The sequence below is a fragment of the Oncorhynchus gorbuscha genome, unplaced genomic scaffold (assembly GCF_021184085.1).
Source record: "Oncorhynchus gorbuscha isolate QuinsamMale2020 ecotype Even-year unplaced genomic scaffold, OgorEven_v1.0 Un_scaffold_874, whole genome shotgun sequence".
NCBI classification, from domain to species: domain Eukaryota; kingdom Metazoa; phylum Chordata; class Actinopteri; order Salmoniformes; family Salmonidae; genus Oncorhynchus; species Oncorhynchus gorbuscha.
Window position 1 is genome coordinate 231,439 of NW_025745857.1, and position 16,905 is coordinate 248,343.

Here is a 16,905-nt window from a genome sequence, read left to right on the forward strand (position 1 = left end):
CCGATTGAAACACTATTAGCGTGCACCACCGCTAACTAGCTAGCCATTTCACATCCGTTACACAAGTATATAAGAGAACTCACGGGACTGCCCCGACAGAGCTCCTACCAGACATGTACTACTTTGTGTATTAAGTTTGTTGGAACCTCTCCAGATTGCTGATTAAAAAAATATATATTTTAAATTGACTCAGTGTCCCTGTGTTGAATTTCTACAACAAACCTTAAAGCCCTAGATTCCTAGAAGGTTCTTTAAAAAGTTTCCACTGGTGTTGCAACCTGAGGAACCCCTAAAGGCGCCTCCAGGAACCTTTTCATTTTAAAGCCCTCAAACTCAACTCTGGACCTCGAAGACAGTTCCACTGCATTGTTTTCATTGTTCCCCTCTAATCAGGGACTGATTTAGACCTGGGACACCAGATGTGTGCAATTAATTATCAGGTATAACAGAAAACAAGCAGGATTCATACCTTGTAGGGTAAGAGTTGAGTATCGCTGTTTAGAGTATACTGTTTGCTCAGTACATTTTGATAACTCAATACTAATTGAGGGCCTTTCCGACTGTCGGCAATGCGATTAAAAAACAATCCACAGCTTATTTATTTCAAAGACGCTAATGATCCTCTGTGGCCAAATCATGCTTTCTGGTGTAGTAGCCTATTTTGAATTATTTGATCTGTTTCTGTATAGACAGGAGTAGGCTAATTAGGCTATATAATTTTGGCAATTTTAATTCAATTTACTTTAGGGGAAGCTTAGCCTATGGGGGACAGTGATCCCTCGAAAACAACTGAACGTTATCGTGATAGATTTGGTATAAAGCATGTTTTTTTCATCTGTGGACAGACTTGAAATACAAGACAAAAAAACAACAACTATGCAACAGAGGAAAGATGCAACAGACTAGGTGTGAAAGATGCAGCAGCAGAGTCAAACTATTATAGCCACAAACTAACTGGCAGGAAATCCACAAACCTCACCTCACCTAGCCTATTGCACGTCACTGTCAACATCTTTTGCCAAACTGTTCTGTTCATAAAGCTATTGTTCTGCTAAAGAGAGCATGAGCAGTCATTCACCTGCTACCCATCATATCTATCATCAGTATTCATCTTATTCATAGTGATCTGAGGGTGCTTGCTTACTATATCAGATGGAGGCAAGGTTTAGAAAACAAATTACTCAGAAGAACGCAAAAGTTTATTTGTGGAGCAATCTCTGAATTCATTTACGTTTGTTGATAACACTTGTCCACAGAAACTTCATTACCCATGAATCACAAAAATGTCGCTTGGATCCTTACGTAGAACGTCACATGATAAGGAATTCAACATGGAGGACATTGGAGTAACTGTTGAAAAAGTTCAGGTATGATTCATTTTGACCGTGTACATTTTCACGCCGTTTCATCGTTGTTTTTGATTATACAAAGCTTTAAAAAGTATAGACAACTTAAAATGTACTATCTTTAGTCCAAAGTCTTATTTGAATACATTTAAATCGTACGTCATCCAACTAAACGTGCCAATTTATTCACGGCACTGTAAATGCTCTGTCATGTAAGCTAACATGCTATCGCAACTGGCAAGCTAGGCAACTTTAGCTAGTTAGCTAAACGTTTGTATTTTGGTGTGGCTACGTAGCTATTTATGTTGTGGAGGTAGTATTGGTACGCTTCAAGCTACAACGTAAACAAAATAAGTAAACGGCCGACAGGTAAGGTTAGATAGTGAAGTTAGTTTACAAGTCAGAAAACAACCGAATGTAACGTTAGCGAGCTAGCTTAATTAGCTAGCGCGATAAATTAAATTGCATATGACTGAGCCTAATGTTGAATGATTTATGAATTATTAGCCAAGACACCTACCGCAGTAACGTACTTATCCGTTACGGAACAGCACTGAAACAATCGTGGATTGAAATGTCTTCCAATCCGCGTCTCTCACATTTTCTGTCGGTCATCACTCACCCAGCATTAGGCAAGTAAATTAACTAGCTAGCTAGCAACACAACAAACAGTTTGCCAACGTTAGTAACATTAGCTATAGAGTTTTCACAGATTTGGGGGTATGCTCTCAACGTAGAATTTGTGTAAATGTTTGTGTTGTCTTGTGTCTACACAGGACGAAGTGCCTGCCATGCTGAACTCACGACCCCAGACTGGGCTTTCTTTCCTGGCCCCAGAACCAGAAGATCTTGAAGACCTTTACAGCAGATACAAGGTCTGTACTGTGAACAGCTTCTGTGTGTCTATGCTTGACTGTTGAGATCTAATTTCTTTCAGCACCACGAGAAATGCAATATAAATCATACAGGCCCTTTCTGTGATTTCTTCAATCACTAAAGATGTGAACTATTACGCTGCCTAGAGAAAGTATTCACACCCCTGGACTATTTCCACAATTTGTTGTTACACCCTGAATTTTAATGGATTTTTTTTTGTCTCTGGCCTACACCCAATACCTAAGAATGTCAAAGTGGAATTATATTTTTCTATTTTTAAACAAATTAATTCAAAATGAAATGCTGAAATGTACTGAGTCAAGTATTCAACCCCTTTGTATGGCAAGCCTAAATAAGCTCTGAAGTAAAAATGTGCTAAATAAGTTGCATGGACTCACTCTCTGTGCAATAATAGTGTTTAACATGAATTCTGAATGACTACCTCATCTCTGTACGCCACACACAATTATCTGTAAGGTCCCTCAGTTGAGCAGTGAATTTCAAACACGGATTCAACCACAAAGACCAGAGAGAATTTACAATGACTTGCACAGAAGGCAGATATCGGTAGGTTTTTAAATTAATTTTTTTAAACAAACATTGAAAACTGACTTTAAAAAAAAAAGCGGACATTGAATACCCCTTTGAGCATGGTGAAGTTATTAATTACACTTTTGATGGTGCATCAATACACCGAGCGACTACGAAGTTACAGGCGTCCTTCCTAACTCAGTTGTCGGAAGGAAACAGCTCAGGGATTTCACCATGAGCCTAATGGTGACATTAAAACAGTTTCAGAGTTTAATGGCTGTGATAGGAGAACTGAGGATGGATCAACAATGGTGTTATTACTCAGCAATATTAGCCTAATTGACAGAGCGAAAACGAGAGCCTGTACAGAATAAAAAATATTCCAAAGCGGCATCCTGTTTACAACAAGGCACTGAAGTAATACTGCAAAAAATGTGGCAAATCAATTAACTTTTTCCTGAATACAACACAGTACCCGTCTGTATTTTCAAGTATATTGGTGGCTGCATCATGTTATGGGTATTTATGTAATAGTGAAGGACTGGGGATGTTTCAGGACAAAAAAAGAAATGTAATGAAGCTAAGCACAGGCAAAATCCTAGAGGAAAACCTGGTTCAATATATTTTCCACCAGACACTGGGAGATGAATTCAACTTTCAGCAGGACAATAACCTAAAACACAAGGCCAAATCTACACTGGAGTTGCTTACCGAGAAGACGGTGAATGTGGCCAAGTTATTTTTGACTTAAATATATGGCCAGACTTAAACTGTTGTCTAGCAATGATTTGACAGTTTAAATAATATTTTTTTGGGGGCCAAATCTGGAAGATGGGTAGGAGCAAGCCCATGTAATGCTTTGTAGGTTAGCAGTAAAACCTTGAAATCAGCCCTAGCCATAACAGTAAGCCATTGTAGGGAGGCTAGCACTAGAGTAATATGATCACTATGATTAATCAATAAACATTAATTCTCCATGACACCATTTCCAATCTCCCCTTTACTATTGTAGAAGCTGCAGCAGGAGCTAGAGTTTCTGGAGGTGCAGGAGGAATACATCAAAGATGAACAGAAGAACCTGAAGAAGGAGTTCCTCCACGCCCAGGAGGAGGTGAAGAGGATACAGAGTATCCCCTTGGTCATCGGCCAGTTCCTGGAGGCTGTGGACCAAAACACAGCCATCGTGGGCTCCACCACAGGTACAGTATTTTTACACTTTTGTCTGTCCTCACATAGATTGTGTAGGTAAGCCTCTGGTTGTTGGATCCAGAGACTGGAGACTTGAATCCAAGTCGATATCGGTCCGATTATTGGCCCTTTTCTAGTCTCTAGTTTTCTAGTCTCTTCTAGTCTATCTGCCCTTCTCTATCGGCTTTGCTGATTGTCCCTCTGCCTAGCAATTCTGCTGCTATGCCAGCCGCCACTCACAACCTGAGCCACGAGCACTGCACAATGCCGATGAATGTCTAGCTGGGAAAATCAGCAGCAGGAGCAAGCTAGCTCATTCTCCAACAGAAAGGTGCAGTATTGAGAAACTGATGAATTGACACAGTGAACAAAATTGCAGATGCGCTTCCCTTATACGGTTAGTTGACAGTTTGTGCAGAAATTCTTTGGTTGTGTAAGCCCACAGTTTCATCAGCTATCCGGTTGGCCGGTCTCAGACAATCCCGCAGGTGAAGGAGGTCCTAGGCTTGGCGTGGTTACACAGGGTTTGCGGTTGTGACGCCGGTTGGACATACTGCCAAATTCTCAAAAATGGCATTCAATGTGGCTTATGGTTGAGAAATTAACATAAAATGATCTGGAAACAGCTCTTGTGGACATTCCTGCAGTCAGCATGCCAATTGCCCGCTCCCTCAACTTGAGACATCTGTGACATTGTGTTGTGACAAAACTGCACATTTTAGTTGCCTTTTATTGTCCCCAGCACAAGGTGAACCTGTGTAATGATCATGCTGTTTAATCAGCTTCTTGTTATGCCACACCTGTCAGGTAGATGGCTTTATCTTGGCTAAAGATAAATGATCACTAACAGGGATATAAACAAATTTGTGCATACATTTGAGAGAAATAACTTTCTGGGATCTTTTATTTAATCTCATGAAACATGGAACCAACACTTTACATGTTGCGTTTTATATTTTGTTCATTGTATTTATCGTAGTATCAGTAAACAGCAAGTGATGTGAGCGATGGAGAGATGTTAAAGGGAGCGAAGTTGCAACCTTGCTCTATCTGAATGTAGAATCAAGTTCTAACCCACCCATTTCTTTCTTGACAGATAGCTGGAATAGCCAATTGAGATGTTTAAAATTTTGTCCTTGCAGCTGAGTTGTTGAGAGAATATTTTCTCCCGGTACCGGAAAATGACATAAAATACTAGTTTCGTAAACATCCTGGTTCACAAATCATAACATTACGTTGGACTCATTTGTGTTATATAGATATTTTATATTCTCAAACGAACATCAGTGCCTATATGATGTCATTCCATACAGGTGTGACATACTAGAGTGATGCTCCTGTACAAATGTTGATCAATTGGCTAATATACTATTAGTCCAAAATGAAGGACTAACAGATTGTCATCTGTAGCGCCATAGACTCCATTGATCAGCCAAAACAAGCTCAATAACTCAATGCATGCACACACTCCTATTGAATATGGATTCACCTGTATTGTGAGTATGCCTATGACATCTTCATTTACCCAGTTTATCAAGATATTTACCATTCAAATAAAGTGACCATTGTTATTTCGTTTGGTAATAACTAAGTCAAATGTATTGTTCGGTTTTAATATTGATGAGTTATTGCATACATGGCTGTCCTTGGGAAATGTTATATTGTATATCTGCCTAAAATATCGGACTACTTTGACCCCTAAAAAAATCCTTATCGGTCATTCTCTAATAGTCACACACCCATAAGCACCTATATTTTACACAGTAACACCAATGCCTTATCTTACTGTGATGCTGAACATTTGCCTCTAATATTCACTAATGACATTTCCCCCTCTCTTTCCCTGTGCCACCCCCTTCTCTGTCTCTGTCCACCCCCTTCTCTGTCTCTGTCTCTGTCCTGTCCACCCCTTCTCTGTCTCTGTCTCTGTCTCCACCCCTTCTCTGTCTCCCCTTCTCTGTCTCTGTCCACCCCCTTCCTGTCTCTGTCCACCCCTTCTCTGTCTCTGTCCACCCCCTTCTCTGTCTCTGTCCACCCCCTTCTCTGTCTCTGTCCACCCCCTTCTCTGTCTCTGTCCACCCCCTTCTCTGTCTCTGTCCACCCCCTTCTCTGTCTCTGTCCACCCCCTTCTCTGTCTCTGTCCACCCCTTCTCTGTCTCTGTCCACCCCCTTCTCTGTCTCTGTCCACCCCCTTCTCTGTCCTGTCCACCCCCTTCTCTGTCTCTGTCCACCCCTTCTCTGTCTCTGTCCACCCCCTTCTCTGTCTCTGTCCACCCCCTTCTCTGTCTCTGTCCACCCCCTTCTCTGTCTCTGTCCACCCCTTCTCTGTCTCTGTCCACCCCCCTCTGTCTGTCTCTGTCCACCCCCTCTGTCTCTGTCCACCCCCTTCTCTGTCTCTGTCCCCCCTTCTCTGTCTCTGTCCACCCCCTTCTCTGTCTCTGTCCACCCCTTCTCTGTCTCTGTCCACCCCCTTCTCTGTCTCTGTCCACCCCCTTTTCTCCTTGACTCAGGCTCAAACTACTATGTGCGTATCCTAAGCACCATCGACAGAGAGCTGCTGAAGCCCAATGCGTCGGTGGCCCTGCACAAGCACAGCAATGCCCTGGTGGACGTGCTCCCCCCAGAGGCTGACAGCAGCATCATGATGCTCACATCAGGTACACATACACACTATTCTACCCCTGGTATGCCTATCCCTTTTGTATTATGGGTCAAAGACGTACAAGGTTTTCAAAGTAGCAAAAAATAAAACATCAATTACAATTCCCTAAAAGGCTTTTGTACGTTCATTGGCGTGTCACCTATGCCCTTATAGAAGTTATATTCAAGAATAAAGCTCATTTATTTTTTGTGATTCATATGACTGTACCCTAGTAAAATGTATTTTAGAATAACACTAAGTGTTTAAATAAAAATATATATTTTTTTCATAATCACAACATTTCTGCTTCGACTGGCAGAAATATAACTGAGTCAACAAAACAAAGTTATTGTATTTTAATATAAAATACTGATGTTAGACTGTATGACAATATTTTGTTACCCTGAACACATCGCTACGGCCCACAAATATTGATAAAATGTGATTCCTTGAGCAATAATTTAAGTTATAAAACTGCATAAAAAGACAGGATAAGATGTTTAAAATGTGCAGGCTAGCTGAATTTAGATCGCTTCCATACTAGAGAGAGAAATGACCCATACGCCACACAGATAAAGAACATGGGCTTTACTATGCAGCATAGTTTAATTGGCACATGAGGTACAGTTTAATTGATTTAATTTAGGATTAAATCAGCATTGAATATTTCAAACAGAGCATTAATTAGAAAACATTGCATAAACATTGCACAAAAAATGGTTTTGCTTAAAATTTAATCTCCATTTTTCAGATTTTGTCATTGTATGGATCGGTGGATGATCAGGGTTGACATCCTTCTCTGATAGCTGGAAAATGTAATAGTTATGACACTGGCACAGAATAAGATTCACATCCATTAAAAGTTATTAGTGGCCTATTAATAGTAGGCTATACAATGATGACACTTAATCCAAGTTTAAACGTTAAATCAACTCCCTTCCCTTTCTCTCTCAAACATGTTTTGTTATTATTTCATTGCTTATGTTAATAATCACTTCACTATAATTTGAGCCTGTGGCAAAACTTTACATTGTTAATTTGCATTATTACATGATTATTACATGGTTAATGTTTTCATTATACATTGTTACACTATAACTGGTACATTTCGCTTCAATGCAGGTACATAAATGCAATTTCAAGATGACTACAGACATAGCTACATAAAATGGCCATCAAACTTGTACAGTCTCAATTTTTCATAAAGTCTCCAATGTGAAGCAGCTATTAACTAATATAATTCATTTTTTATCCATAATTGTGTGTAATATTATATTAACTAATATAATCCATCAGTTATACCTTATTAACAGTGCAATTAAACATTAACTACAGTGTAATAGTGCAACTTAATGTTAAGTGTTATCCACTCAGCTTTATATCCTATTCTGTTGCTGACGACAGCATGGAAACAATACCTTGCTTTTTTTCTGGCTAGTCTTTCTGGTTCTGCGCTAATATTTTGTCTGTGCCGTGAAGCCCTCTCCTTAGTAGATAACTGCATCTATGCCTTGAAATACCTTAATGCCATACAATTGTTTAAAATTATAATCAGTATTCATACAAGTAAATATGAATTGCATAATAAACTCGTGAAAACATGGGATAACAAAGCTACTGTCATTCAACGAGTGATGTAACATGAAACTTTTGTTGTGCTGAAGGACAAAAGTGGGATACTGAAGGACAGATTTCATACAAACATATATAACAGGCAGTTCTTTGGCAACCTATATAAATTAATGACCTTGACTTATAAAGATTATTCTTACTTTTTATATTTAATATAGCTTTTTATAAAATAACATTAAAAGTAAGTTTTCTGTGTTGTACTGAAGGGCATGCGTTTTTGTTACAAAGGTTACTAGAGGGTGAAAAGGTGAAATCATAAAATAATTCTGCCATTTACTCACCTCATCACATTGATAGAGCGTCTTCTTTGTGATGTCACACAATTACCATGTTATACGTTTTAAAATGGCTTTTTGCCTTTGTTCTACTTTATGACATTGATGAAGTGCAAATGTTCGGACTAAAGTTTTCTCGGTTTAAAATATTTTTTAGACACAGTATTGTCGCCCATTATTCTATATATTGTTGCAAACACTAACAGTTATGCCATGGGTGTTCATTTATATTTTTTTAGGATGAATTTCTACATTTTAAAAACTCATCATTCAAATTTTAACCTGGATAGTTGCACTGAAGGACACTTTAGAGCTCAATAACTCCCTTATTGTAATAGTTTGCAACACAAATATTTCTGGATGAAAAGAAGGGTAAGAGTGATTTAATATTATATTGATCAATATATTTTTATGTTAAATTAATGGCTTTCGGACACCAAATTTACACGTCTTTGACCCATATATATTGCACAGTTGTGAGTGGAAAAATCATTCATTCATGCGTGCTTACATACATTGCATGCATATTCTACTCGTTTTTATACCTTATCACTTGTAGTGCAGCTCCTCTCCTCTTATGTTATATGCGTTATTTTCCTGTATCTCTCCTTGCAGACCAAAAGCCGGATGTGATGTATGCTGACATCGGAGGGATGGATATCCAGAAGCAGGAAGTGAGGGAAGCAGTGGAGCTTCCACTCACACACTTTGAACTCTACAAACAGATTGGCATTGACCCGCCCAGGGGGGTTCTGATGTATGGGCCTCCTGGCTGTGGGAAGACCATGCTGGCCAAGGCTGTGGCTCACCACACTACAGGTAGGCCATTCACCATGTTCACCGTTATCTATAGGATGCACTGGTGCTAACATGATTAGGCTATGTTGTCATTTTTTTGTTGCAAATAATTGTCATGTTACCATATCAGTATTTGGTTATTGACCAATGCATTTGATATCTTGGTCTCTTTCTCTGTCGCTTTCTCTCTCAGCGGCGTTCATCCGTGTGGTAGGCTCTGAGTTTGTGCAGAAGTACCTGGGTGAGGGCCCCCGCATGGTGCGTGACGTCTTCCGGCTGGCCAAGGAAAACGCCCCCGCCATCATCTTCATTGATGAGATCGATGCCATCGCTACCAAGCGTTTTGATGCACAGACTGGAGGTATTTAGAATTAGCTGCACAGAATAGGCTATGGAATGGACTGGTCATTGGCTAATCACTAGCATTGCACATAGCAACCAAATCCAATAAGACAAGCAGAATAGAGCAGATTTACAGATTGGCATTTCTGTTATCAAATGTTTCTACCTGTGTTCTTCAGGGTTCTCAAGGTGCTTAAAGTACTGACATTCAAGTACTGGAATACCTTGAAAATGTGACGTTTTCTCAAGTTGGCACTTAAATGAAAATGAGAGGAGAGGGCCTCCTGAGTAGCGCACAACCGCCCGTGATCGGGAGTCCCAATAGGGCTGCGCACAATTGTCCCAGCGTTGTCTGGGTTAGGGGAGGGTTTGACAGGGGGGCTTTACTTGTCTCATCGTGCTCTAGTGACTCCTTGTGGCCGGCTGGGTTACTGCAGGCTGACCTCGGGAGTCAGTTGAACGGTATATCGTCTGACACATTGGTGCAGCTGGGTTAAGCGGGCAGGTGTTAAGAAGCGCAGTTTAGCGGGTTATGTTTCGGAGGACGCATGACTCGACCTTCGTCTTCCGAGCCCGTTGGGGATCAAAATTTGGGAGAAAAGGGGGGTTAATATATATATATATATATATATATATATATATTGATAGGAGAGGAGAGGAGAACAGATGATGATCAAATGTGTTTATGAAAAATAGTTTTGTGTCTTGACAAAATAATTTCCAGGCAGACTACAGAGTTTTATTTCCTCATGTGTTTCTCGCTTGGTTGCCAGGGGCGCTTCCTCATTCCATATACACTGCCAATTATCCAGACAGGTACTGAACTACAGCCATCACTTCGATGGCTAAAATGCAGGGAAAATGTTAATTCAAATCCTGCCTTTTGTGCATATGGAACATTTCTGGGATCTTTTATTTCAGCTAATGGAACATGGGACCAACACTTTATATTGCGTTTTATATTTTTGTTCACCTTTTTAAACCACTACATCACTGGACCCAACCAACCGACGCCATGCCATGTAAGGCGCAAAAAATGCGCCAGACTTTGACATTGCGAGCACGGGTAAATCGACCCTGAAGAGCCACATGAAGGGGGAAGTCACAACGCTGTATCTTGCGCTGGTGACAGTTCTACGTTGTATGACTCTCTGCTACAACCTCCAGAGCTTTTTTTGCCCATCTCATTCACAGGGGGCACGCGATATTCCGCTTTATCAAGTGGCATCCGTGCTCCTGCCGTTCTATTGGCCGTTTACGTGCCGTTTTTCTGACACAGCCCACACGCCCTGCGACACGAAAGCTGCCAGTCAGAAGCAGGACGCTTTTTCGTAGCTATTAACTAGTAGAATGGCTCAATTAAAAACATTCATTATGGGACTCCCGGGTGGAGCAGTGGTCTAAGGCACTGCATCGCAGTGCCACCGGAGACTCTGGGTTCGAGCCCAGGCTCTGTTGCAGCCGGCCGCGACTGGGAGGTCCATGGGGCGATGCACAATTGGCCATCCGCAATGTGGTTAGGCTACAGGAGCTTGCCACAGGAGTCGCTAGTGCGCAATGAGACAAGGATATCCCTTCCTAACCCGGATGACGCTGGGCCAATTGTGCGTCGCCCCATGGACCTCCCAGTCGCGGCCGGCTGCAACAGAGCACTGCGCCCGGCCCGTCACGGGTGCAGTGCGGGTGTACGGTGTTTCTTCCGACACATTGGTGCGGCTGGGTTCGGGGTTGGATATGCGTTGTGTCAAGAAGCAAGTTGGGTTGTGTTTCGGAGGACGCATGGCTCTCGACCTTCGCCTCTCCCGAGTCCGTACGGGAGTTTCAGCGATGAGACAAGACTGTAATTACTACCCATTGGAAAGGGGGAAAAAGGGGAAAAAAACAAATATTATAATTTTTCATTAAGATGTAAATTGAATGAAAATAAGACAATAAGACATCTCCCAACACTCTGCTCATCACTACTCATATTACAAAATCATCAGTACTGACTTATGTATGTAGTAAATAAGTAGTGAAACAATGTTTTTGAGTAGAGCTTGTAAGGTAGCCAAGTAGTTTTTTTTAGTTTGTTGTGATATATTGCCATCCGGTGGCGACTACGAACTACGTAATATGAACTATTACAAATCGATGGTCCTTAACAATAAATATTAGTGCTTGGAAAAAGTACTTGAAAGTCCTTGAATTTGACTTGCTACTGTCTGTACGAACCCTGGATCTCACATTTTAGCTGTTTACATTGTTTGATTGAAAAACTACAATGTTCAAATCAGCCTCAACTAAGCAGGTGGAACATGTTTCTGTAAAGGCCCCCTAGTTGCTGTGGGTATTGGCTAGGCTATGGTTTCTCTTTGGCCCAGATGGAGTCAACAGACTCTAGAGCATTGGGGAAATAAATAACATTAAAAAATTGTGACCAAGTGATTTGTTTTGACTGCCACCACCATAGAGTTGGATAAGGTTAAGGACAGGGTAGTTGCAGTTAACATCCGGTTAGAGTTGGGAATCGGAAGTTGCCCACAAAACAGAACTACCTGTAAAGATTTCAGTAAATGTCATTGTTTAAAGCATCCAGGTGAACAGATTCACACACACATCCACAATAGAGACAAACTTGGTTGTGGACTTTATCATTTTGATTGGGAATGATTATTAGGACTGAAAATAAGACCAAGCAGTTATTGGTGTGGTTGAACCCTGATTGTATTATCTCCTTCCCAAACAGCTGACAGGGAGGTGCAGAGGATTCTGCTGGAGCTTCTCAACCAAATGGACGGCTTTGACCAGACCGTCAACGTCAAGGTAGCAAAGTGTGAGAGCGCTATGGGCTTTGCCTCTGACATGTTGTCTCCAGGGCTTATTGTATGTTGTAGTCCCATTAATGCAGCTAACCTGTAACTTTGTGTCACATTGAGAATATGTTTTGAAAAAAAATATGTCTGACCCACCTTTTTGTTCTCTTGTCAGGTGATCATGGCCACCAACAGGGCCGACACCCTGGACCCCGCCCTACTGCGTCCGGGACGTCTGGACAGAAAGATTGAGTTCCCCCTACCTGACCGCCGACAGAAACGCCTGGTCTTCTCCACCATCACCAGCAAGATGAACCTCTCTGAGGAGGTGGACCTGGAGGACTGTATCCTTATTATGCCCAACTTACAGCAGTCTCTCATAACGTGTGTGTGTCTTAATGGGTGCAGGTGTGTATTGTACTAGCAGCATCATGCAATCTTTTCCTGCTCAGAACAAATTCTGTGTCCAGTTCATTGAGTGTGCTTGTAAGTTTTCATTAAATATTTACCTCCTTGATTATCCCTCTGATCTGGAAGAATAGTCTCATGAAAGGTCAAATGAACCATGACTTTAGTACTCTAACTGAATCCCGCCTTTGTAAAGTCTAATGCACTTCCCCATACCTTTCTTTGGTTGCTAAGTAACCGAAAGAACTCTACATTGTTCAGTGTCATATGTGTTTGCGGTTGTCCTTAACTAGTGTGTAGATGTGGCCAGACCAGACAAGATCTCCGGAGCAGACATCAACTCTATCTGCCAGGAGGTGAGTGGGACCCCGTGCTGTTGGGAGGAAGTCTTCCATGGGGGGTCAAACTACTCCAAAAGACTCCATGTCAGAGTCACAAGTTATTGTGTTTACTAACTCTTGTTCCAAAGAGAACTAAATATCACCTGTTGTCGGTGTGAGAACTGGAAACACTCTTTTAAATGTTATAATTCTTTCATTCCTCCCACTCAGGCTGGCATGCTGGCAGTCCGTGAAAATAGGTACATTGTCCTGGCCAAGGACTTTGAGAAGGCCTACAAGACAGTTATCAAGAAGGATGAGCAGGAGCATGAGTTCTACAAGTAGAAAGTAACCCCCCCTCTCTAAAAAATAAATAAAAAGGCATTCACACAATTTTGTGTGATTTATGTGTGTTTATCTACTACCGTGTCCATTTGTGGTTTCACAGACTGACTGACTAACACACACACATAGTGAATGGACTGTGTCTTTATGTTTTACTTGACTGTAGCTTGTATAATGGCCTAGAGTTTGTACCTGTAATGTACTCACTGATTAAACAGTACTCTAAAAAAGATTAAAGAAGTTTTCCATAAAAATGTAAGAAAAGTATGCATAGTTGGTCTTTATTGTTCATGTGGACTGAAATATACTGGTTTAAAGTCTAGTGATGTAACAAGACAAACACACTAACATGCCCAGGGTCATCTGCAGTGGTAGCCATACATTTGATAGATAAAGTGACTTGTTGGTCATAGAGCCTCTGACTAGGAGCAGAGCGCCAAGAATAGTCAAGGCACCTCCGTTGGAGGAGACATGGCAGCTTCTTTCCCCCTCTGTGTCTGCCCATGTTTCAAAGCAGTTCAGCCTCAGGTTGAAGTTCAGCCTTACACCACAAGGGGAGAAAGACTTTCTGTTAGTCAAGCTCTCTGGAGATGGACATGAACTATTAAGGGCAAGATTGTGGTTTAGAAAGTAAAAGGCCCCTCATACAGTATATCAATTGGAAAAGTACCCACTTGTGTCCTAATGGGAAACATGGGCAGGTGGTCAGTGACTGGGTCAAGGTAGTTGGTGTAGAGGTCAATGGTTACAGACTCCAGGTCCTGTGACATCTTGGCGAAGATTGGTCCCAAGTCATGGTTTGGTAGCATCAGTGGCGGTTCTGGCTGGTATGGCTCACTGGGCGAATCCCCCCCTTCAGCTCCTCTCTGCTTCATCTACGGTCACTGAAAGAATAAGACACCAATTCTGAGAGCAGTCCACACATTTGGGTACGTTTCTGAGAGATCTCTTTCGTATATAAATATCAGCAGCTCAAGGAGGGTCATTGTCTAAGATGTCAAGTTCTTCATTTCCTGTGCAAGCTCTGCCATTCAAGTTTGAGTGTTCTTTATTAGTGCAGTGTCATACTAAGGGCCTCTTTGTTCTGTCAGCTCATTTGAGAGACTTTGGAAGGTTGACAGCACTCAACTTCTCTCCCACATTTTCCAATGTGGAAAATCTGTCCTGAAGGGCTGAGGTTGCAGCATCAACAACGACATTGAAAAATGTTACCTCCAGCTTCTTCAGATCATCACTCAAAGGCTCATCAAATGATTTGTATGAGAAGTGCCACTTTGTGGATCTCAGACTTTTATGTTGTAGAACGGCCTCTACGGCCTCTAGCCTGCCTAGCTCACAAACTAGAATCAGGGCGCTCACTCAAATCAAATTTTATTTGTCACATACACATGGTTAGCAGATGTTAATGCGAGTGTAGCGAAATGCTTGTGCTTCTAGTTCCGACAATGCAGTAATAACCAACAAGTAATCTAGCTAACAATTTCAAAACTACTACCTTATAGACACAAGTGTAAGGGGATAAAGAATATGTACATAGAGATGTATGAATGAGTGATGGTACAGAGCAGCATAGGCAAGATACAGTAGATGGTATTGAGTACAGTATATACATATGAGATGAGTATGTAAATAAAGTGGCATAGTTAAAGTGGCTAGTGATACATGTATTACATAAAGATGCAGTAGATGATATAGAGTACAGTATATACGTATACATATGAGATGAATAATGTAGGGTATGTAAACATATTAGGTAGCATTATTAAAGTGACTAGTGATATATTTTACATCATTTCCCATCAATTCCCATTATTAAAGTGGCTGGAGTTGAGTCAGTGTGTTGGCAGCAGCCACTCAATGTTAGTGGTGGCTGTTTAACAGTCTGATGGCCTTGAGATAGAAGCTGTTTTTCAGTCACGGTCCCAGCTTTGATGCACCTGTACTGACCTCGCCTTCTGGATGATAGCGGGGTGAACAGGCAGTGGCTCGGGTGGTTGTTGTCCTTGATGATCTTTATGGCCTTCCTGTGACATCGATCGGGTGGTGTAGGTGTCCTGGAGGGCAGGTAGTTTGCCCCCGGTGATGCGTTGTGCAGACCTCACTACCCTCTGGAGAGCCTTAGGGTTGTGGGCGGAGCAGTTGCCGTACCAGGCGGTGATACAGCCCGACAGGATGCTCTTGATTGTGCATCTGTAGAAGTTTGTGAGTGTACGCCGAGGAACTTAAAACTTACTACCCTCTCCACTACTGTTCCATCGATGTGGATAGGGACAGAGTGTTCCCTCTGCTGTTTCCTGAAGTCCACAATCATCTCCTTAGTTTTGTTGACGAGGTTAATTGACCCACAGTGACATGAAATCATTGACGTGAAATGTCACCATTCCCCCAAAAATTGTGCGTGCGGCCCGTGCCTCCCCTGGCAAGATGAGCGCCCAGGGCGGCAGCCCATGTCGCCCATACCTAAATCCGCCACTGGGTAGCATACTTTGACCAGGGCACAGACTGCACCACATTGCTGACACTACAGCATCCAACGTGGACTGGGGCTTCCACGGGATGGAACTGAGGAAGAGGTGGAAGCTTGGACATTCTGAAGAAAGGTTTGGACAACCAAATTCAAGTGTGTGTGTGATCACTTAACGGCCATAACTATTTGTTCATAACTACAGTTTCAGAGGATCAATCCATCACCTTAAGGTGGCATGTAGTTATTTGTCAAATTATAGAAATATATTTAGTTTAGATATGTTAGTGATCATGAAAAGGCTATTCATTTTGGTAACCACTTCATTGCCTTTATTTAACTCCTGCCAGTGGACCAGTAATTTAACCTACAATTAACAACTACCCAGTCTACCCAGTCCCATAACGTAGAATACTGAACTATTGCGTGGATTCCTTACCTTTTAAATAAGATGTTTTGTGTTGAAATACGCCAAAAAGTCAGTACTTTGGCTATGACCACAATTGGTTTACACTTGATTTTCAACTAAGAGATGAGTGATGCACCATTCTAGAATCTAGAACACACCTATTACAATAGTATTTTCTCCCATCTGCCATTTGGTATAAAATCTATATTTTATTTGAAAGTACCATTTCTACATAAAAGCACAGCTCAGAACGTGTACGAAAGATACAGTAGTAGGTCTAAATAAACAAATGTAATTTGTATTACACAATTTCTGTAATTGATATTTACCATGTCTCATCGAGTCAAGCATATCGTCTTTTTCTCGTTCTATATTCAGTAACCCATAACACAAAAGGGTCGTTATGTCACTGTGTACTACCCAACGTTACCCCATTCAATTGTATTGTCGGTGCATTCATTGAATTATTGTGAAACCAAAACAGCAAGTCGTGGTGAAAATCAGGACATGCATACAGAACGAAAAGGTTCGAGGA

General features: G+C 41.4%; 1 protein-coding gene and 1 long non-coding RNA gene across 3 annotated transcripts; one reads left to right on the top strand and one right to left on the bottom strand.

Annotated features, from left to right (window-relative positions):
• Positions 1-1,304: 1,304 nt before the first annotated feature.
• LOC124020680 (26S proteasome regulatory subunit 6B) lies at positions 1,305-13,573 on the top strand. Of its 2 annotated transcripts, none has more exons than XM_046335924.1 (10): positions 1,305-1,367; positions 2,123-2,221; positions 3,766-3,952; positions 6,452-6,598; positions 9,105-9,308; positions 9,481-9,648; positions 12,358-12,434; positions 12,600-12,768; positions 13,133-13,188; positions 13,384-13,573. In XM_046335924.1, exons 1-10 carry the CDS (start codon positions 1,332-1,334, stop codon positions 13,495-13,497), a joined length of 1,257 nt encoding a protein of 418 aa, XP_046191880.1. In that variant the 5' UTR covers positions 1,305-1,331; the 3' UTR covers positions 13,498-13,573. The 2 variants fall into 2 exon arrangements, with proteins under 2 accessions (XP_046191880.1, XP_046191881.1); XM_046335925.1 differs by lacking the exon at positions 1,305-1,367 and adding an exon at positions 1,958-1,978.
• A 282-nt stretch (positions 13,574-13,855) lies between these two features.
• On the bottom strand, positions 13,856-16,876 carry LOC124020671. Its single transcript, XR_006836128.1, has 3 exons — positions 16,700-16,876; positions 14,172-14,381; positions 13,856-14,038 (listed from the first exon to the last, which is right to left on the bottom strand). It is a non-coding gene; the product is annotated as an uncharacterized LOC124020671 (long non-coding RNA).
• Positions 16,877-16,905: the final 29 nt, after the last annotated feature.